Genomic DNA, 23,860 nt, shown 5'->3' with positions numbered 1-23,860 from the left:
GTGAGTGTGTGTGTGTGTGCGTGTGTGTGTGTGTGTGTATCTGTCTGTGTGTAAGTGAAAGCGTGTTTATGTGAGTGTTGGAGAGGACTGGGGATAGCTGGGGAGGGCATTAGTGAATGGCTGTGCTATTGCATCCTCTCAGGAGACCTCTAAAACACATAGTGCCGTCTACACAGACACGCACGCACGCACGCACGCACAGTGGGACCGCCCCTCCCACCCCCCTCAAACTCCCATCTCTCCGCCATACCTCCACATCCTCGCACCGCCCCTCAACTCAAGTCTGCATACACGCTCTCTCTTCTCTGCCAGACGCACCGACGGACCCAAGAGTGCGTGAGTGCGTGTCGTGGGTCTATTAGAACTCGCGCTCGGTGGTGGGTGCGAGCGTTCAGGGGTCCGATGACAGGATAGACGTTTTATAAGCACTTTTTTTTTTTCACTCCCATTTTATGGTTGCCCTCGAGTGCTCTCTGAGGGGGGTTGAGTTGAATGCAAAGTTTGACTGCATTTTTGACAACATCACATCCCTCCTGTGGGAGTGGAGGCGCACGAGGAAGGGACGGACGGACGGACGGACGGACAGACGGACGGACGGACGGGAGACTTGTGCGGACGCGCCTGTGCAGCGGCCGTGCGTGGCCGAAGCGCTGGATGCGAATGCGATGGATTAACAGCAGCAGCAGCAGCAGCAGCAGCAGTAGGCTCCTCTCCTCTTCGCCGCTCTTTCCCTCCGTTCCCAACCCGGACAAGGACTCCACATCACGGGATTATTTGCACTCTCAAAGAGTTTCTCCTCCACACCGAGCTGAGATGACAGAGGAGTGTGTGTTGCGGTGTGTGCTGATGCTCTGCTGTGTGCTCCTCTCGGCCAATGCCAGCAACTGGCTGTAAGTTCAAGTCCAATTTTCTCTTTCTTTCTTTCTTTCTTTCTTTCTTTCTTCCTTCCTTCCATTACATTTTGCATCTTCTCACTGATCAGCTCAATCACTCATCCTCCTTTTCATCACGCAAAGCACGAGTTAATTGTTAATCGCAGACACACGAGCTCGGACTCATATGACGATGATGATGATGACTTGCCGTTTTTGCATGCAATATATGAAACTCGTAAATTCCAAGAAACGGTTCTCTTGCATCGCACCAATAACTCTCGTCAAAGAAGTGCTTACAGATGATGAAGACACAACATAGAGGGAGATAATTAAAGCCACAAATCTTAAACGTCATATAAATAGCGGGAAGAGCTATTTTTCACTTGTCGGGAAGCAAGGCGGACTTTGATGTGAGTGAAAGATGTGCTTTTAAGATTCTTAAAGAAAAAAACAATTCTTACAAGATGAGCATTCACACAAACCTGTGCAATGCACGATTCATTCTAATTATAGTGCAAAATGACTTCATAAATAAGATAGAAACAATTAAGGAATGCAATTTTCCTTTTTCAAACTGCAAACGGTCTGCTGGGGTCGCATGTGTGTGCCTGCTCTCCCTGCACTCGGCGGAGGCGGACGGGATGGTTAAGTGGGTTTCTCGCATTCCTCCGCACTCCATTTTTTTGTGTGTGCGCTGCGATCCAACCTCTTTTATCTTCCAACACGTTTACGAGTGTGTCGGTCATTTAGAGAGGACCGCTTCCATTTCATTCCGCAAAAAACATGCCCCGAGCGTGGTCGTCGTCTTTTGGGTCGAAATTTGGTGATGCTGCATGGTTCCATTCCCTGCATGTTAGGGTGCGAGTGCCTCACAACTTGTAATCATTAATGATCCTATTCCTAGTTTGTTAGTTCTATTGAAGGCGTGCGAGGATCGAACTTGATATAGACATTATGATAAGACTGCCACTGCATCCGGATTGACACTAATGAGAAGAAGCGCACGTGAAAGCGTTGCCAAACAACTTGAACTCTGTCACGGAGTGCAGAGTCGGCTAATTCACGTGCTGTTTGTGACTGAAGGCGTGGTGACAGCAGGCGTGTACGGGCAAGCTCGCAAGTTTGCGGAACTGCCAGGCTGCTCAGTGGGATTATTCCGTGTGGACTGTACACGCCGAAGCCTCACTTTCACCTTCAGCAGGAGCAGGTACAGACCAGCTTTGGGACCGTGCGCTATCAACCGGTTTCGGTGTAAGACACAATCTCACAGATACTGCCTTACTCTATTTCATTTGATTTATGCTCTAGAAGTTTTTTACTCACGCACACACAAATTTATAGAGATTTGTCAATGCTCTGATTTACGGACACACTTGGGTGCTGTTGTCATAGATTTAGAGGGAAGGAAGGAGGCAAACATTTTTTTTTTTTGCTTTAGGTTTTTGAAAATGGTAATTCAATTTACAATGTTTTAGAAAATAAGTGAGGTTTTGAATTATGGGTCAGATTTGACCCGTTGTGACGTTTGACAGCAATTTAAAAAAAAAAAAACTTTTTTTTTGCCCTGAAATTTGAAGGCTTTTCCTAAAAGGACCCAGAAATCACAAAAATAAAATAGCCTAAAATGTCATTGTTTTGTACAGGTGTTAAAGCTGTTCAGGGTCATATAATATTTGGCCCATGACACTAAAGACATTTATTCACCACTGTAGGTGAAATAAAAGCAAATTGTGATAATGGTGGTGGAAATGTTGAAACTACATGACATAAATGTGTGGATTTTATGTTTAGTTTTTGGTTTTCTATGGGACATTTAACGGATTTCAAGAGTAAGATTGAAGCCGTCAGGTGCCCAAACGTGCACACGTTGGTCTATAAGGCGTCATGCATGGAGGAACCTCAAACCAGGGAAAAGTAGTTGACTTCATTTCTCGTTTTAGGAAATATAGTCCCAGTGGTGTCTATTTTTCATTGTCCAATTGCAACCTATTAAAATATCTTCAAAACAATGTTTTGAATAAAGCTAAAGGCAGGCTTGGTTTAATTTAGTCAATAACAATTACTTGCACAACTACCATAAAATAACTTACGATTAAACCCTAAATATGAGTGGCTCGTAATGCTCATCGCCCTTTTTTTCCCTCAGCCTCCATACATGCTGCAATATGCGTCCCCTGGGAATGTTTTATTAAAGTTTCTTTAAGTGACATCTTACGTATGATATCGCACCGAGATTCGGGGAATGCGCCGGCAGGGCTCACTCAAAAATGTGGTGATTTACTGTGGAAGAAATGTGGTTGTTTTTACAGTGGAGGTGTAAATGTTAGGTGGACCCGACCCAGTGCAGGTAACAGCTGCGTGCATGGAAGAAGAATTTGGACCTGTGGGGCCTCGTTTCAGTCATGCTACAGCAACAACCAACGCAGAGCAGTTAAGGAGACTTCAAGTCAGATATGAAGAGAAAGTTATGGGAGCGAATGGGAAAACAATATCCTGCCCCTTTACAGTCTCAATTTAGAACACATGAGAGCAGAACATAACCTGAGAGGCCTCAGAGGCACTGTTATTGGTATAGTATAAGATTAAAAAAAATTAAATAAAAATCATAATGATCTTATTTTGAAAAAATCAAAAGGGAAATAAAATGAACACTCGAGGAGCAATGATCAATTTTGGACTAAGCAACATCGCTTTTTTATAAGAGGGTGTGCGCACTTGCGCAACAACATTATCTCAGTTGTTTATTTTTACTTCCACTCTTCAAAAGATTTTTTTTTTCTCTTGAGTTCAACTGTTTTTGGCCACATTAAAGGTGGAACAAGTTTTTCAAGGATTTATCTTGGTCTCGTTTTTCGTAACATAAAAACCTGGCTGCATTGACTTTTTATATCCGCTGTAGGTTTTAGACAAGAAATATGACCGGCATCATCCTCAAATATTTATTTTTACAATAGTGTGCACTGCAGGCAGTAACTACAAAAGTAATATGATGATTTTTTTTGCTGCTACATGCTGTCGTGGGTTTGCTGTCCGATCAGATTTTATTTTTGGCCGTGCTGTCCTTCTCTTAACAGTTTATCTCGTCTACATACACAATGCATGCAATTCAAATAAAGACATTTTCCCTAGGAAGAAAGGAAGTATGATCTAGATATAGATATAGATATAGAATAACACTACTTGTTTTGTCTTATGGAAGTCAACCCAAAAATAATCTTTGCAATTATTATATTATTTTACATTACAGGCTATATATAGATTATTATAGCAAAAGTCATCCATTTTTATCTGTCTTTGGGGGCGGCCATTTTGCCACTTGCTGTCGACTAAAAATAACATCGCAGTTGCGCAGGGCTCAGGTATCGACCAATCACGGCTCATCTATTTTCTGAGTTTGGTCATGTGATGCTCACAAGGGTTTGGTCATGTGACATCGGCAAGTTGATCTGATTGGTCGTTAGCTAAGCACTGAACAACAGTGATGTCATTTTCAGTCGACAGTAAGTGGCAGTAAAAGGCAAAATGGCCGTCCTCTGAGATGGAGAAAAAGGGGTGTATTTTGCTGCTTAAATCAAATTCCAGGTAAGCAATATTAATCAAAATGTCGTGTTCAGACAAGAGCATACAATATATTACTGTGAAGAAAATATTTTGGTTGACTTCCCCGTTAAGCAAATTAATTTTTATTAGTAATTTTTTGAAAGTCCATATCATCACCCTCTTGAAATAATTGCCTAAGTCATTAAAAAAATTATATATATATATGTATATATTAGCTAAATCGTGTCTTGGTGATGCAAATGGTCGATTTTTTTGTGTTTCCTGAAAAATCCAAAAAATGACTTGGGCAATTATTTTAAGAAGGCGTCGATATTGAATGTAACAGCATAGCGCGTTATTCGCAATTTTACAACAGACACAAAGAATTTAGGATAAAGCAGAAGACATCCAAAGTTTAATTAAACGGTTTTTATCTGGTCTATGTGCATCATAAACAGCCCATCTTCATTTATAGGTTTACGAATAGAGAAGATAGACCTTAAGCCATCTTGGCAAATGACAGTGATGTTCCATTTGATCATTTAAATCAATAGCCTGGATGGAATGTGATGAACAATAAACAGCAACCAAACAGTCATCGGCTTTCTAACAGATACAGATATGAATACACTGCTATGATGCTAATCGTAATGTCCTACTCGTAGCATGAAGGTGTTTTACATGATGTCACTGCCGGCTCAAATGTGCAAGGGAGCAGTCGAGCGCATGTACAACCATGGTGAGGTGCTAAAGAGATGACAAGGTAACCAGAGAAAGCAGAGACCTTGGCAGTGCACGCTGGCGTCTCACGCTTTGTCCACATTCACGTGACTGCAATGAGGTTGCGACATGTTATTTATTTCAAGCCCTCTTGTCACCACCGGGTGTGCAATTATCATGGCACACTTGAATCGCGCAGGATGACCAGATTAAGGCTAGAATGAGTCGAGGGCAGATCGGACAGACAGGGCTAGAGCGCGGGCGGCCCGACTGAAAGATGAGATACAATTGTGGCGCTCCGCAGGGAAGTGCGCCAGGCTTTCGGGAGACATAACACACCCTCTGGTGGCGACGAAGGTGGGCTAACGCGCTCCGACGAACAGATGATCGCAGATGGGCCGCACTTCCGTTCCATCTGTGGAATGCTGGCGAGCAGATACGACAAAGTTGAAGATGTGACTTTGACTGAGATTGGATTTGTTTTTTTAAAGGGCAGCAGACCCCTCCAAAAGTATTGGAACGGCAAGGTCAATTCCTTTATTTTTGTTGTACACTGAAGACAATTTGGGTTTCATATCAAAAGAAGAGTATGAGACAAATGTATCATGATGGAACGCGAGTGGATTGGAAACGGCGGAACCAAATGCAGTGCAATGCGTGGTACTTTTATTAACCATAGGCAGAAAGGTGAGCCGACAACCATGACTGGACGTGACGTGACTAGACTGGTCGCTATGACTGGACGGGACGAGACTATATTGGTTGCCAGGACTGGACGGGACGTGACTAGACTGCTCGCCAGGACTGGACGGGACGTGACTAGACTGCTCGCCAGGGCTGGACTGGTCGCCAAGACTGGACGTTACGTGACTAGACTGGCCGCCAGGACTGGATGGGACGAGACTATATTGGTTGCCATGACTGGACGGGACTAGACTGGTCGCCAGGACTGGGCGGGATGTGACTGGACGGGATGTGACTGGACGTCATGACTGGACAGGACGGGACTAGATTGGTCGCCAGGACTAGGCGGGACGTGACTAGACTGGTCGCTTGGACGTGATGTGAGTAGACTGGTTGCCATGACAGGAACGAGCGTGACGTGACAGGACCTGATTTGCCTTTGACTTGCCGTGGAGTGGCTATGACTTGGCTGGGGCTATGGCGACTTGGCTGTGACAATGGCTGCGACAATGGCTGCTTGTCTGTGACAATGGCTACGGCGATGACTTGGCTGTGGCTGTGACCGTGGCGAGGACTTGTCACACAAACTTCCACGCATAACATAGACAATGCACCCACACTGACTGGACAAACACGACAGACTAAATACTCCAACACTAATGAGACACACCTGGGGAAGAGAAGATACACACACAGGTGGATGTGGTTAGACATAACGAGACAAGTGAAGAAACCAGGATTTACATGTATTTATATCTAGATGTGTCAAGACAGAGTGCCTTTTGTTTGAAGCTACCCACTGTTCGAGTGAGCAGTCGTTATCAAATTAATTTAAAGTGAATAATTTAGTATTTGTTGGCATAACCCTTATTTCTTCATTTGAAATGTTTTTCCGGGTCTTTACCGCAGCCTCTTTCAGTTCTTCGTCTCTGGTTTTCTCATTCATTCTCCACTTCAGCAGGTAGAATGCATGCTCAATTGTGTGTTAAGGTTCGGTGATTGACTTGCCCAGTTTAAGACCTTCCACTTTTTCGTCATTGCCTTGTTGCACGGTGAAGCTTCTCCCGATTAGTTTGGATGCATTTTTCTGTAAATCGTCAGACAAAATAGGTTTGTTGACTTCAGAATTCATTCTGACGCTACCACCATGAGTTACATCATCAATAAAGTCCAGTGAGCCCGTTCCAGAAGCAACCATGCAAATCCAATCCATGAAATTGCTTCCACCATGCTTCTCAAATGAGCTTGTGTGTTTTGGCTCATGAGCAGATCCTTTCTTTCTCCATACTTTGGCTTTTCCACCTTTTCTTGTGATCAAGATTAACCTCTACCAAAATTGTGTGTGTGTGGGGGGTGGGTGAGTTTTGAGTAGCCGACCGTTGGCAGCTAGTTTTTTTTTGTGGCCGAAATTTCACCTGTGATGCTAATGATGTTATGATTTGCGTTTTTGTCTTTGTTTCATTTGAGGGTTTTCATGTTGTGGCTTGGTTAATTTGTCTCGTTATGGTTTTGTGTCCACCTGTTCTCGTCAACCCCATTCCTTGTGTCGACCAATCAGCTCCTTCATCCACTTGTGTCACGTGCAGGTGTTTCTCGTTGTGTCCTTGTATTTATTTGTCGGATCATTCGTTTGCTTTGATGTGTAGTGTCTGTTTGTTGCCATGTTTCAGTATCATAGTGTGTTTTGTGTGACTGCGTTACTTTGATTTGGGTTAGCCTGGTCTTTCTTTAATTTAATATTTGTACAGCAGTGCCTCGTTTTACATTTTTTTGGAAATCAAATACTTTTTGAAGTCATTCCTGCCTTGCCTCTCTGCCTTTGGGTCTTCAAACCCATGCTAGTAACATGACATTTTCAGATTGCGCAATATAAAAGTACATATTTTTCGAATAACTGTTTGCCGTGGCTTAAGCGAGAGTTGCAAGCGCTTGCGACGAGTCAAATATTTGTTCAATCTACCGTGTGATCCTGCAGCTCCTCGGCATATTTCAGAAGTTTATTATTGAGATTTTGTACCTTTTTTGAGCCACCAGAGTCAAAACAAGTGTGCGTATCTATCAACATTGTTATTTTTTTTTTTGGCGGCATTGCATGCTACTCCATCAATTTACATACAAAACACAGTTATCAGAGAAGGAAGTCTCTACATGATGTCATCTGATAATTTGCATAATAAGGAATTTGTATGTAACTAGTATGAGAAATGATTACAAATTTATACCACACAAAATACTCTGTTCAATCTTTTCTTTCTTTATTGCTGGCCCTTCAATCATGCGCTTACATTTTGAATAATTTACATATAATGTATTGAAATGTATTAGCAGACAATCAAACACAATCAGTGACCTGGGTCTGAAATATGCACCACATTCTCAGTTTCATCACGACTCATGAGATTGTGCACGTTGATTGTTTACACCCTGGCCTTAGCCTGTAAACGCATACCCGACCCCTTCGTGACCTTCGTCCGCATTTCATCCTGATCTAACGTCGAAAAAGGCCAAGCTTAAAGAAGGAGACTCAGCAGTGATGAGGCGACAACCAAATATGTATTTTAGCCTCCTACACAGATACGTCTTTATCCATACAAATACTGTATGTGTGTATAGTTTACACACGTGCGATAACTGTGTAAATAGAAAGCTGGATGGTGCGTGTCCAAACTTGCCCACTTTGCATGAATGATTGCAATTCCACAAGCGAGGACATTTCCACATCTCGCCAATGAATATGTAAGTCTTAGAAATGTTCTTTCAACCAATCATATGAATTCCATACAATTAACATGTTCCTTAATCTGACTGTATGAATAAATCATGTACCTAAGAAATAATTAGCTGGGTCAAAGGTCACATTGGGGACAGTTTACAAATACATTAGAGATATATTACAAGTGTACGTTTCAATTTGTCAAAATCTTTGCATACAGAGCTTTGCTTGTCATCCGGCCCATCGTAACTGGCAGGAGATGAGGGCGGTACGACAGCCACAGAGGCTACAGGTGCAACAAGAAAGGACAAGTTGGCACAATGGTCACAACTAATATCTTCTAAGAATGTTAATGTGGCACATTCGGGTTGATCGCAAGTTGGAATTACGTAAACGGTTTTGCTGACTTTACGATCGACTAGATTTGTGTCGTCACTATCAACTATTTTTAGAATCGATCAATTATTTAATCGACTAATCTGATTCATTTTAATTTTGCATAAAAAAAATTGTATTTTCATGCTGCTTTCTTTATAAGCATTTCACATTGCTGGGCAGAGAGCGAGCCGCCATTCTACGTCACTACGCACTGAATGCCTCAACAACAATGGCGGCGTACGTCCAAATAAAGTTTCTACAAAATGTATTAAACTGGAAAAGATTTTGGGAAAATGAATCTTATAATGTAATATACTTATAATGCTGGTAACAAGCGAATAAATAATATAGAGCAAACTTGAACATTACAGTCAGGGTTCCTTTTAACATGATTTTAACATGAACAATACTGAGCTCTCCAGGAAAAAAATAAAATTAAAAAATAAATAAAAAATAACATGATTTTCTGAATGTGGAAGAAAGCCAGAGTACTCGAAAAGGACTACGTAAGCCAAACGGAAATACTTGCAAACCATCTTTTTGACAGTAAGAAAGACACGCTCGCCATATTTTCCACTATGATGCCACCATCACATCACTTTCCAGCTCACAAATACTCCCAGGTACATGCGGTGCAGCCAAGTTTAGAAGCAATGGCTTTAGAAACAATCAACTTGTCCCAGCTGTTATCTCCGAGGCAGCTAAAGGCCTGCAACATGGCGGAAAATGTTGTTGTTACATCCCCTGAAATGCCTTACAGGTTGATTTTCATTCCAACATGATGTGCAGCACAAAAAGTAACATTTTATGACTATAACGGGCTACTAAAACACGCCCACATGAGCAATAGTTTCTGGCCTTATTGGGCGACGGCACTGATAGCAGGCGAGAGGTTAATCCGTGGATTTGACCGTCTTTCATTTATTTTCCCAAATTGGCATGAAACGGCGGACATGTGAATGTGTGTGTGTTTCAGTGTGCGAGGCTTGTGGTGTTGGCACAGCATGTTATTTTTAGGGGGCAATGAGCTCTCGTGGAGCCACCGGCATATAAATACACCCCGGCACACGTGTAAGATCATAAACACGCCAACAAACAAACATATTACCATAGTATCGGGGTTGGCTCACATTTTTCACACGGCATGACTTCCACCTTCTGCTTTCTTCAATGAGTGACTTCGAATGTACTTGGAATGTGCCTAAACTTTCGTTACGACTCAATACATTTTGAATTCATTCATCCCCACCCAGTAAGGTCTGGAAAGAGATTTCATCCAGGCAGGTGATGCAGCAGGCAGGGATCGCAATTAACTAGTGAAATAGTGCCCTCTGCAGGTTACAGGATGTCTTAGCAAAGATGTCAATAGTCCAAAATTTGTGGCTGTCTTGTATATAATTCAATTCAAGTTTGTTAATCAGACTCAGGTCCATATGACAAACACACAGCATATGTTATAAAAGAAGAGGAAGAAAAAGACAATTTATACCTCAACACACAGCACTTAATGTATGTACAATGCCGCAGTTAGAAAAGTCTTTTTTGTTGTTGTTTTTTTTTGTCTCTGCTTGCCTTTTTGCGTCTGGTGTTTTCCCCAAGCAAGGGAAGAATATTAGTGGTATGTTCATTCATGATGAGGATGATTATGATGACGATTGGGGATGTTCGATACCCTTTTTTTTTAGACCGATACCTATGCTCAAATCTTAAATACACACCGATACTGACAAACCAAGCGCGATACCATTAGTACTTATGATATATATATATATATATAATTTTTATTATTATTTTTTTATTATTATTTTTTTTAAATGACATATATATCCCAACTACAGCAAATTTTCCTTAAAATGGAATGAAATTAATGCTCATAAAAGTCATTTTGCATAGAGCACACAATAAAATGAATTTTAAAAAAAATCCATAAATAAGATGAAACAAATAATCCAGTGGCCAGAAGAAAAAAAAAGTCCCAATCAAAACAATTCAATTCAACACAATAGGGCTTCAAGTAATTTAGTAACTTCTGTTTTGATGTTACTTTGAGTTTTTGTCTTTTCAGTATTTTTTTTGCAGTTTCTTCATTCATAGTTTCCACTAGTACCCGTTTCTGTCTCTCCTAATGGGGACAAGCTGTATAGAAAATGGATGGGTGGCTGTTTTGTGACCATTCTGAAAAAGTTCCAGAAAGAAAACCAAATGGAGTCTCCCCTTGCTATGTTGCCCAACAGAATTCGCTCTGTAACATTCCTGCACGGTTTACACAAAAAAAAAAGTTGGTATCTTACCCAAAACCGCCGCGATAGGATCCAGTCCAACTGCGACCCTGAACAGTAGAAATTATCTACAAACCAGATGGAAATATATTGGACTGTAACAATTCCATATGCCTGTTTTAGTGACACAACAATTATTTGTAAACATTACATAAATAGTAAATTTTCCCATGGTGTCCTACCATTTTCATTCTCGTCAGTATTTTCTGTCCAAGATAACACCGTATGTCCTTAAAGTCGCCCCTGTTTGGATTTATCTCTTATTTTCATAAGGCTGCGAGGGGTTCTAAGTGGGAGGCTCGGTTCATTCCACCTGGACTGGAGCGCATCCACGGGCCGCTTGTGTGTTTGTGTTGCATTACGTATGATCGGCCTTCGCAACACCGCCGGCTCCACTGGGTTTAGGCCCGTGGGATTTAGACAGCGGGGAAGAGGCTAGACGTGGGCTGCCGGTGTGTGTTTGTGTGTGTGTGTGTGTGTGTGTGTGTGTGTTGCTCTGCCCTTCTATGGGTTGACTCCTCTCCCTGTTGGGTGAGGTGTTTTGTTAACCTCGTCTAAGGGAAGCAAGGGTGCGCGGCGCAGAATGAGCAGATAACAGGATGGAGGGCTGAAAATGAAACACACTTGTTCAAGGTCTGGCCGTTCCTTTCCCATGACTTTTCATGAAAAACACACACATCCCCGAGAAAATCTCATGAATTGCATCTAACGTCCTGTCTAAAAGTTTTGGGACAGTGGGGCGGACGCCGTTGTTGTTTTTTTGGCTTAGTATCTCTTTGACTGCCAGACGTTTTCAGAAAAGGGATGCCGTGGGTGCCAGCCGATTTAAGCATTTTGACTGATCTTTTGAGTGATCTTTCAAGGTCCACAGAAAAGTATGTGTTTTGACTATGGAAACACACATACTACCAAATGAAAGATTGGACTCTCATCTTTCATCAGAAAAAAAAGTTTGTTTCTACCTTATTCCGTTTTTGAGTAATCAACAATAGAAAATGGGTAGTTTCACCTCTGTTTTGAAACAAACGTCTTTTAACGTCTTTGGCACTCCTCCATAGGATTTTACTAAACGTTATTTAACGTTTTTGGCAGTCAAAGAGGTATGAGACAAGTGATTGAATTTTAAGCTTTAATTGACATACTTAAATTTGGTTCTGAATTGTAATTTAGACGGTACCTTATGTAGGAACCCACTGATTCTTCATGAGTGAAATTTCGGATTATGTCAATTACAGGTTACACTTCAACTCGACAACCCACCCCCGCCCCCTCCCCAAGTGCTTTAATGTTGGTCTGTTCAGCCCAAAACTGACATTGGCTTCTTTGAATTGGCTCTACTTTTGGAGATATCAATATTTTTGACAATTAAATGAGTAATTCGTGTGCTAATATTGCTAATATTTGCTTAATTTTCACCTGAAACATGATTTGGATATTGACAGCTCGGAAATAATAGTTGACGTCGTTCATGATACAATATCAGAAATTAAACAATACTATATGGACATGCTTGATTATTAGCATTTATTATATCTAAAAAAAATGAAGCCAGTTTTTGGGGGGGGGGTTCAGATTCAGCGACATCAAAATACCCTAAAACCATTCAAACTTTCTTGGCACCAAATCTATCAGTGTTATTCATGCAATACATAACTTCAGATTTGGGATTTGCCTGCGAAAACACTCAGACTCGAAAAAGGCGTAACCAACATGAAAACAAGATAGTATTACAATTACAAAAACTGCACTAAACTAAAGGAATTATTTTCGTAGGCAGGCCCCCGTGCGCTCATGCATCTTCATTTTCAGAATGAGGAGGAGCCGCTTCGATTAGCTGGGAGTCAGCTGCATTCCATCCACAACGGCGCACAATGGTGCAAACATCCGCTTACGCCCATTTCTGCCCGCGCAAAGTCAAGAAAAATACCAAAAGAAAGAAAACTTCACCCCCCTAGACTTGCACTGGGCACGAAAAAAAATGTCAATGAACACTCCAAGCTGTCTCATAATGCGTTTATTATATCAAACACGACCCAGTGCGTGATGTGGAGTATTCAAGTGTCCTTCAAGGTCAAAATTGACTCACTGACTCATTGGCATTGTTTCCGTGATGCTGGAAGGGAAGACAGCTAGACACATACTTTTGTTTTGTGGTTGCTCATATCATGGAAACTGTGCCGAGACCTTTGAAATAAATTAAATTGCAGAAAAGTGAGTCAGTGTTAGGTCACTGTTACTGTATGCTGGTGGATGTGGCTGACATGCTGTGGAGTGGCGGGTGCAAGTTTATCACAGTGATGAGTGGTGAATACTGACATTGTCTGGTTGGGTCGAGCGCGGCCTTCAAAGAGGCAGTGAGAGGAGGATTATCTGCAACTGCTGAGAGGATGAGATGAGAGGGGACCTGGAAAGAAAGAAGTGTTTGACCTTCCCTGAAAGGATGACAGGACACTGCTTGCTCTCTAATTTGTTTTTCCCAGAAGAAATAGTTCAAACTGTAATTTTTTTTAATTTTTTTTTTAAATAATAATAATAATAAAAATGTATAATTATTCATCAATTATTTTACATGCACGACCCATAGATGTGTCAAGGTAATAAATAAATAAATAAAGTTAAACACTGTGGTAAAACAATATGAATGAAATGTTCAAATGGATGGAAATTTAAATGTGAGGATTTTTTTTTTCTGTAGCATCCCAGTAAAGTGCTATCAATATTTTGAGCAGAATGCCTTGGACATGTGCCGCTCCATTCCACTGAGACAGAGACACACAAGGGCTTTGCAGAGGTATGTGTGGTCTCGGGAACTCATAAGCCCAGTACTCATAAAACGGGCTTCAGAAACCTTAAGGAAAACCAAGAATACTGAAACAGAATAACAGCATTAAAAGTCAGTTGGAGTGCCATTTGTATGCACTCTTGCCTCAAACTATTAGAACACTCAAGCCAATTTCTTTGTTTTATTTTTGCATGTTTTGGGTTTGACAAGAAAAGGTAAACATGAGACCAACAGTTGCGATTTTATTTTCATGTCATACAAACATTTTGATGATAGCATTGTTTTTAATGAAACACTTTTTTTTGGGGGGGGGGGGCTAATTTTAAGTTAAGAAATGCCTAAAATGCATTTTCAATTGGGTTTAAGCCTAAAACATTCCACTTCTAACTTTTATTGTTCTGGCAGTGCTTCCAGTCATTATCTTGCTGCATGATGAAGGTTCTCTCAATATCTTTGCAGGAATATTTCTCGAAAATGTCATAATAGAATTCTGAAATAATGATGCTGCTTCCATCATGTTGCTCAACAATGGCGATTAATTAGCCCATCTTAGAAGCAGGGTTATAATAGTTTTTTTTATTTCTTTGTATTTTTTCAAATGATTAATTCGTTTTTTTTAGTTTTCTTTGTTTAGTATGTGTTAGTGTTAGTTTTCAGAGAAGGTTTGTTAGGACAAATAAAGGATATTTTCACTGTAAGCATAGTTTGGAATGTAGTTTCAGTTAGTTCTCTATTACTTTAAAAAAAAAAAATTTAACGAAAATGTCGTTTACAATTTTAGTTTTAAGTATTTCGTTACGTTTCGTTACCGCAAATAAACTTGCCCAGAAGAAGCCGCACAAGCCCAAATTGTGCTACATCTACAGATCTCCCAGAAGGTTTTCAGGCTAGTCTTTTTTAATTTTCTTTCTTTCTTTTAAGCAAATTCAAGCCTCGTCTTCCTATTCTTCTCGTAAACGAGCGGTTTGCATCTTCTGTCATCAAATGCAGCTGTTTTCATCGCTCTCCGCTTTCTACATCTGTTCCAGTGGTTTCTTTGTTCGTTAGGAGAGCCCAAATGACTTTATTGACTCTGGCCAATTTTTGTGCAATGGCTCTTCTTTTACCTTCACAGTGGCTAATTGATCACCCCAAAGGTCGCACTCTGGTTTTCATGTTGGTTTACCCTTTTAACTCTTTGACTGCCAAAAACGTTAAATAACGTTTAGTAAAATCCCAGGGAGGAGTGCCAAAGACGTTAAAAGACGTTTCTTTCAAAACAGAGGTGAAACTAACCATATTCTATTGTTGATTACTGAAAAACGGAATAAGGTAGAAACAAACTCTTTTTTTCTGATCAAAGATGAGAGTCCAATCTTTCATTTGGTAGTATGTGTGTTTCCATAGTCCAAACACAACATTTTCTGTGGACCTTGAAAGATCAGTCAAAATGCTTAAATCGGCTGGCACCCACGGCATCCCTTTTCTGAAAACGTCTGGCAGTCAAAGAGCTAACCAATAGATTTGTTTGAATCATCACTAGTGTACTTTATTTACACCTTGGCAACAAAAAGAAAATCCAAGCCATTATTTTGGCCTTGTTTCATAAACGTGTCGTACTTTTGGGTAATTCAAGGTGGTGCATTTTTAAACGTGAGCAAGAGCGGAGGACTCATTTCAGACTCAACAAGCAATCAACGATGACATGTCAGGAACCTTTTGAGCGCTTTAGACGGTACATAATCAAGGCTCTGACCTCAAAGGGGGAATTCAGTGTCGGAAATTGCGAAAGCCTATTTCTGTAAAGCACAGCTGGGCCTGCAGATATGAGAGTGAAGTGAGTTGGGGCGGTTGTGTGCGCATGTCGGGGGGCATCAAGACCGATGTCATTTTCTCACACGTCTACAATTGTGTGTGTGTGTGTGTGTGTGTATGCAGGATATCTGCCTGACCTGTCTGGCCTAGAGGTGCTGTCGGTGATAAACCACTTTCACTCCTCACAGTGTACTCACAAGCAGACTTTCATCCAAAACATTCTCACAACATCCTGGGAAATGAGCCTGCCCGGCGTAATCTGAATGGCGTTTTTTATTTTTTTTATTTTATTTTTTTAGCAAAGTCGCATCCTTGCTTGCATGTGGAAGACTTTGATGCAGCCGTCTTGTCGATGACGAGGGGTGTCAGGCCATTACAAATTTTAATCGTAGTTAATGGCATGACTTCAAGAGTTAACTCACGATTAATCGCAAATGTTATGTCTGTTCTAAACATACATTTTATTGTAATAAAATGTTTTTTCCTATGTTTTTATACTCTTGTTAGACTAAAAGTGGGAAAAAAAATGTTCAACTAATGTATTCTATTTTCTTTCCCGTCAGGTACCTGGCCAAGCTATCGTCAGTCGGAAGCATCCGGGATGAAGAGCAGTGTGAGAGGTTACGAGGCCTCATTCAGAGACAGGTGCATTAACCTATGACTGACTACAATGTTATTTTGTCGAACACACACTCACAATTTGTTTCAGGGGTGTCCGACTATTCACCAAATTCACCAAAATATCCCACCACCTGTTCCACAACTTAGACCTGGTTTCACCTGGTCTAAAGTCTAGTCTACTTTCTGTCACCAATTCATCAGGTGCACCAGCTAAATTTCCAAACGCAATAAACTAGAACTTAAATGCAGATGCGCCCGCTTTTACGTGGAGCGCACGGGCGCCAGTCTACGACAACGGCGCCCGATGTAATTGACAAAGTCACTTTGTGTGTGTTCTGCCGCAGGTTCAGATCTGTAAGCGCAGCGTGGAGGTGATGGACGCGGTGCGGCGCGGTGCTCAGCTGGCGATAGACGAGTGCCAGTTCCAGTTCCGGAACCGTCGGTGGAATTGCTCCACTCTAGAGAGCATGCCTGTGTTTGGCAAAGTGGTCACCCAGGGTGAGTTAACTCAAAGAGCACACTGACTCCACTTCTTATTAGTAAACTCACGTTGGTGTTATTCATTTGAGACTTCTTCAACACATTCTTCATGTGTTCGTTCTGTGCATAATAAGCCAATGTGTGTGTGTGTGTGTTTTAGGCACCCGTGAGGCTGCCTTTGTGTATGCCATCTCAGCAGCCAGTGTGGCGTTTGCGGTCACAAGGGCCTGCAGCAGTGGAGAGCTCGAAAAATGTGGCTGTGACCACAACGTACATGGAGTCAGTCCAGAGGGTGTGTATCCCCCCCCCCCTCCCCCTTTGCAAATACACGTGCGCAAAAAATGGCAAGCTCAACAACGCATCTAATCAATTACATTTCTAATATTTGGAGAGAACATCTGTTGTGTATCATTTGTAATTATCCGACGTAGAAAAGTTCAGAAAATGCTCTAGGTAGTTTAATTCTTCCAATATAAAGCCACATAAAAATAACAAGTAAAGTAGAAAAAATAAATGCTGTTGCTTAAATGTGTATTAAGTAAAAGTGGTGCTTGTGTGATTATCACTGGCCTATTATCACTGAGTCAGTGTTGTGCTGGTGTCAGACTGCGGTTGCAGCCAGACAGCAAAACAATGAGACCTCTTATAAGTCAAATGCAAAGCTGCTGACTTGTGGGTAATGGTTTGCTGCTTCAACACTATGAGGATCACCTCAGACATTTGAGTGTCATTTGATACCGTTTTTTTTTTTTTGTGTGTGTGCGTGTAATTTCATGATATTCTAATGTCTTGTCACAGGATTCCAGTGGTCGGGCTGCAGTGACAACATTGCTTACGGAGTGGCTTTTTCTCAGTCCTTTGTGGATGTGAGGGAAAGGAGTAAAGGCCAGTCGTCCAGTCGGGCCCTCATGAACCTGCACAACAATGAGGCCGGCAGGAAGGTAACGCGGGTTTCATCTTTTCACTTTGACGTCAGGTTTTGTAGTAAGAAGACCTGATTACGATTGGACTCATATGCAGTTCCGTGGCAACTTGTTTGTGCAGTCTCATTGACATATGACATTGTGTGCAGCTGTCAATAGGTCAGTACTATCAATATCTGCAAACAGAACGCTAGCATAGTAGAAAGTAGGAGGATGAGTGCTGGCTTTTCTCTTTTTCTTTTTTTTTAGACATCTTAGTATTATTTATACGACAGCCTTTCCGAGTCAACATGTCATCATCATTCATCGCTCTCTCTCTTTTTTTTATGTTGCCGTATGTGTGTGCGTGCGTGCGTGCATGTGGGTTTGTGCTCTTTCATTTACCTGAAAACTGTTAAAAATCCAAGACCCTTCACCTTAACCGGATGAGTCCCACCAGAGTCGTGAAGTTGTCAGGAGACCAGAGGAAGGATCAAAGGAAAGAAAGATGAGACAAATTGAAATCCAGCACCAACCAGACACCAACTACCAGCTACCACCCACAGAGTTACCGAACCAGAATCTTTCACCAACCCCAGAAACATCTAAATTCCAACAGATTAGGGATACCTCAAGAGACCAGAGGAAAGACTGAAGGAAGGAAGGATAGATGAAGTAGGCTTTTCTCTTTTTCTTATTTTTGACATCTTAGTATTATTCATTCGGCAGCCTTTCCGAGTCAACATGTCATCATCATTCATCGCTCTCTCTCTTTTTTTTTTTGCCGTATGTGTGTGCGTGCGTGTGTGCGTCCATGTGGGTTTGTGCCCTTTCATTTACCTGAAAACTGTTAAAAATCCAAGGCCCTTCACCTTAACCGGATGAGTCCTACCAGAGTCGTGAAGTTGTCAGGAGACCAGAGGAAGGATCAAAGGAAAGAAATAAGAAACAAATTGAAATCCAGCACCAACCAGACACCAGCTACCAGCTACCACCCACAGAGTTACCAAAACGGAATCTTTCACCAACCCCAGAAACATCTAAATTCCAACAGATTAGGGATACCTCAAGAGACCAGAGGAAAGACTGAAGGAAGGAAGGATAGATGAAGCAGGCTTTTCTCTTTTTCGCATTGCAAGTTATATTTTGTTTCATGCTGTGTTTTTGTTGTTTTGCTTTCAAAGCTCGTAGCTATTCCATCTTAGGGCCTAAGAATGCGCTGCGTCGGCTAAGAGCGCTAAATATTGTTCCACAACTGCACCTGCAGCTTGCTCCTTGTTAACTTCTTATTCATTCAAAAACAATTGTGTTCACCAGTGTAGCATGTCAAAGCATGAGTTTTTGTTACATAGGCTACTATTTTTATGTAATAATTCTGTCAGCTAAATTAGCTAATCAAGTTTCTTGCTCCTTTTCAGGCCATCCTGGCTCACATGCGTGTGGAGTGCAAATGTCACGGGGTGTCCGGCTCATGTGAGGTGAAGACCTGCTGGAAAGCAATGCCCCCCTTCCGCAAGGTGGGCAACGTCATCAAGGAGAAGTTTGACGGCGCCACTGAGGTGGAGCAGCGCAAAATGGGCTCGGCCAAAGTCCTGGTACCTCGCAACTCCCAGTTCAAACCTCACACTGATGAAGATCTCGTCTACTTGGAACCCAGTCCGGACTTCTGCGACCATGACCCCCGTACCCCGGGCATGCTGGGCACGGTGGGCCGCCAGTGTAACAGAACCTCAAAGGCCATCGATGGCTGTGAGCTGATGTGCTGCGGACGTGGTTTTCAGACTCAGCAGGTGGAGGTTGTGGACAGGTGCAGCTGTAAGTTCCACTGGTGCTGTTACGTCAAATGCAAGCAGTGCCGCAAAATGGAGGAGATGCACACGTGTCGATGATGAACACAACAAATTGGTCACAACTAGAGAGCACACCGAGGACTCGTGAAGCCTCTTCGGCTGGATAGGACCAACGTTTCGACTACTTTTCAATGGAAACATGCCGAGTAACCGTCAAGCATCGTCTCCCTCCCTCGCCGCCCTTCTTGTAATGTTTAACTTATTTGTTGAGACTGAGGAGCTTATCTTGGATTGACTAAGAAGGAGGGGGACGTCTAGTGGAGATAAGGAGGGACAAACAGCACCCACAGATGGGTGAGGTTAAAGGGGTGTGTGTGTCGAGGAGGGCTGCTTGGCCCTCTGTCCTTGCTGCTGCCGCTTCGGGGACTCCGTCAGAGTGCTGCACGTCAATAAAAGACACACCGCAAAGACCGAACCAGTCGTACGTGGACTTTATGGGATTTGCTTTACGTGTGTGCATGGCTGCACTGAGCTAAGATTTTGTGACGTAGAGTTGTGTACCGTGTGCCACGGACTTACACACATGCAGACACGTCTTCTGTCCGAAGGGACCCGATGAATGACGAGTGAAAGCCACTATCATCTCCTTCCTTTCTGTAAACTCACAGCATGAGCACAAACAACCAAAAAAAAAAAAACATTCACATTTGGAAAATATTGCGACAAAAGATCCGTCGAGGTAATAGAAAAAAAAAACCCCGTAAACCGTGTTTACACCATGCGGCATAGTTTGGTTCAGGTCGCAATGAAATGAAGTTTTTCCGTTGTAAAAATTTAAGATGGCTACCCCAAAATAACTCAATTGCAGAATACCACATCCATTGGGTTACCAAATGCAGTCGCATTTAGCCTAGATACGAAACAGTCAGTTTGTTTAGAATTCAACTACATTCAACAAGAACTTAACAAATATAATAATAAATAATAAAAACACCTGAAAAACGTTTGTTTCTACTCTTATCTTGTAAAATGTTGGTCAAAATTTGCCAATATGAGGGTTTTGAAAGTGTTATTGAGTGCATGTAAACGTAGTCACCGTAGTGTGACGTCATCCTACCATACACATGAAAAACAACACCAGATCAGATTTTACCAACTGTACCATAGCAAACACACACACACACACACACACACACACACAAACATGCATCAGACAACACCACGTTAACAAAAACATTACGGGGTCTGCCGGATGGTTGCTGATGAGCATGTTCACTTTGCATGATGACTGAAGCACTTTCTCTCCAACAGCACATAAAGCCGCCGCCCCACAGCATCTGACGACATGTGACCACATACGGCCGATATGTACCACCGAAAAGCCACGCTTGCCTATCATAATAATGTGCTATCGTTATAATAATCATAATGTAGATCTGTAAAGACTTATACACTGAAGATTATACTGCCTATGAATGTATGTTCATGTTGAATATATGCTGTGTCAAATACATTTGTTGTCACTGACTTATTTTTTCCAAATGTGTGTATGTCATCATGGAAATTCATGACCAAGCACTGTGGGACCAAATCGACTAGAGCAAAAATGTTACTACAGAATTGACTTTATACACTCTACACTGCACATGATTTAACCTCATATACACAAAACATAGATAAGTGTTACTTAGGTGAAGCAGGGCACTCGCTCACTGTCTGGTCTGTTTCGGATTCATAAAAGAACGGAGGCAGGAACACTGGGATAGACGGGGATTTCAGCTAAATGCAGACCACATGGCACAAGCTTTTACTCTTGTCCTCGTGGGTATCACACACACACACACACACACACACACGCTATATTCCACAATAACTTTCAATTACATTGGTTCCATTGCGGTCCCCCGCTGCAGTAAGTGTGTCTGTAACAACTGCAACAGCTGAGATCTGTCATTCATTAAGCCACCAAGATGGCCTGCATAAGGTGTGGGTGGATGGCGGCCACATAGATTGAGAATGTGTGCGTTCAAGAAAAAAACGAAATGACTTCATGAAAGGACTTTCAGAAAATGCTGGGCTGGGCTGGTGGTAATTTTGCATACGTGCACAAACTGGTGCATTAAAAAAAAAAAAAAGAGTCTGATTTGCAACATTGTGGGTGTGAACACAGCCTACAACATTCGCCATCAAAGAAAGTTGTTACTCTCACCGGAGCATTTTCACTACTCTCTTAGCTAGTGAGCTAGTGAGCACCGCTAGCAACCCCATTCCTGAATTAATTTCTGGAATGATTCTGAAGGTCTGATAACTACTGTTGTCATATTAATGAATGAAAAACAATGACATCAGAACTGTTTGTCTTCCTGTGCCCTAATCAAATTTGCCAAAATCGTGTTAGATGAGCTGTGCCACCGTTTAGACATGGTCCAGACAGATGTAACTTTCGACCACCAATTTTCTGCCACCGAATTGTAATTCTGCGCATCTTCAAAGACACATCCTGGCGCAGAACGGTCTGCCAATTTGGCCAACAGGTGCAGCGAGCCTTTCAGTTTCATGAAAATCAGGATATGCCAGAATTTCAAAATTACGAAATTAGATGAAATCGGCAATACCATGAGGCTTCAATAGAATTTCAACAACTGTACATGCTTCATTGTCACAATGTTTTGATACATTTTCTAAATCTAGCTTCTCATATCGTCGCTGGGAATGAACAAAAAAAAACTGACATTCCCAAAAAAAAAATTGTTAACGAAATAAAATAAAAACAAAACTACTAAAAAAATAAAATAAAATAACTGAAACTACATTTTACTAAAGCTAACTATAATTATAGCGCAAATGTCCTTCATTTTAGTCTTTGGTAATTCATATAATACAAAACTACTAAAAAAATAAAATAAAATAACTGAAACTACATTTTACTAAAGCTAACTATAATTATAGCGCAAATGCCCTTCATTTTAGTCTTTGGTAATTCATATAATACATCAGCCTTTGGAGATGATTTTAAATGTGATTTTAAGTATATTTATTTCAACTAACTAAAACTCAGCATTTAAAATGTTTTTTTTATAAAAACAGAACCATACTGAAAACTAATTAAAACTAACTAAATTTAAAAAACAAAACTCAAAACGAAATAAAAACTAACTAAAATGAAAATTCCCAAAATATAATAACCCTGGTCTGCATTCAGTTTCATCGCAAAAATTCCAAAATGTAAAAAAAATTATAATAATTTGACAAAAGAGGCACATGTTTTTCACATAGCAGCAACGATATGTTACAATATTACTGAGCATGTGTTCACGCACAAAAAAAAGACTTATTTTCCAATTAAATGTTTGTAGAATTAGTATGGATTCTTCAGTTAATTTTACTGTACATGTTTTTGCACCGACAACCTTCCCATTGAGATTCAAACCCTCTCGCAGCATTGCTTGCCAGCGCATTGCTCCACTACCCCACTTGACTTTCGTGAAAACGACTTCCCCATCATGTGTGAAACTTTCCGCGCTCCCTTGTTATATTGGGTGTCTTTGGCCGATGATGCATTTGAAGGGTTAACATTGCAGGTTGCCTGGATATTAATGCCACTCGCTCAGACTCCAGAAGAAGACGGACTGGCTTTAAACCAGCCTCCTCCTTGGCCCCTTTCAAACTCCGAGATCTTCTCAGGCATAGTTCTCATATTAAAAGAAAACAAGTTACACAAATGAGACAGATGGTTCTTGTTTGTGATGACAGTTGCACTACTTTCTCCTCCAGCTCTCCCACCTCCTACCGCCACCACTACCCCCGCACCCTCCATCTTACCCCTCTCAGCTTTCTTGCTCTGGTATCGTTGCTGCAAAACAATTGGAGATGTGTGCGGCATAGAGTTCCATTTGGGACACTTTGCTTTGCTAATTTGATGATGGTAAAAAAGCAAAACAGAAAAAAATGGAAAAGTGTTCTGTGTTTTCTTTTTTCACATCCTTTCACGTCTTTTAAAATGCTTATATACATTATGTATATTGGGACAAACAAACAATGGTGGAAAGCGCTGATTCTTAAAATACATTTTAAAATAAATATTTTTTTTTGTTTTTCTATGTCCATTTCTGGATTATTGGACTTCAAGTGAATAATTTATATAATACCACGACCCCACAGATTATCTCTGCTCGAGACTGCACCTAAAATGGATGAAGCTGCCTGATATATAAGGTATCTGTTTCCGTTTAGCAACAATTAGCATTAGAATATAGCAAAATGTCATCATTATTCACAAATCTGTGGCTATCCAGAAGGGCA

The 23,860-nt window shown here is 41.3% G+C and overlaps 1 protein-coding gene across 1 annotated transcript; it reads left to right on the top strand.

The window, feature by feature from the left end:
- The first annotated feature begins 337 nt into the window (after positions 1 to 337).
- On the top strand, positions 338 to 21,085 carry wnt4 (wingless-type MMTV integration site family, member 4). The gene is made up of 6 exons (XM_077573902.1): positions 338 to 890; positions 16,329 to 16,410; positions 16,731 to 16,884; positions 17,027 to 17,158; positions 17,665 to 17,807; positions 19,187 to 21,085. Exons 1-6 carry the CDS (start codon positions 493 to 495, stop codon positions 19,655 to 19,657), a joined length of 1,380 nt encoding a protein of 459 aa, XP_077430028.1. The 5' UTR covers positions 338 to 492; the 3' UTR covers positions 19,658 to 21,085.
- The last annotated feature ends 2,775 nt before the right edge of the window (positions 21,086 to 23,860 follow it).

Source organism: Vanacampus margaritifer, chromosome 8 (genome assembly GCF_051991255.1).
Source record: "Vanacampus margaritifer isolate UIUO_Vmar chromosome 8, RoL_Vmar_1.0, whole genome shotgun sequence".
Classification (NCBI taxonomy): Eukaryota; Metazoa; Chordata; class Actinopteri; order Syngnathiformes; family Syngnathidae; genus Vanacampus; species Vanacampus margaritifer.
This window is presented reverse-complemented; position numbering and strand designations above follow the sequence as displayed.

Coding starts and splice junctions, on each gene's coding strand:
- wnt4 (XM_077573902.1), top strand. CDS start 493: ATGCAAAGTTTGACTGCATTTTTGACAACATCACATCCCTCCTGTGGG. Junction 891..16,328: donor GCCAATGCCAGCAACTGGCT/GTAAGTTCAAGT, acceptor CTTTCCCGTCAG/GTACCTGGCCAAGCTATCGT. Junction 16,885..17,026: donor TGGCAAAGTGGTCACCCAGG/GTGAGTTAACTC, acceptor TGTGTGTTTTAG/GCACCCGTGAGGCTGCCTTT.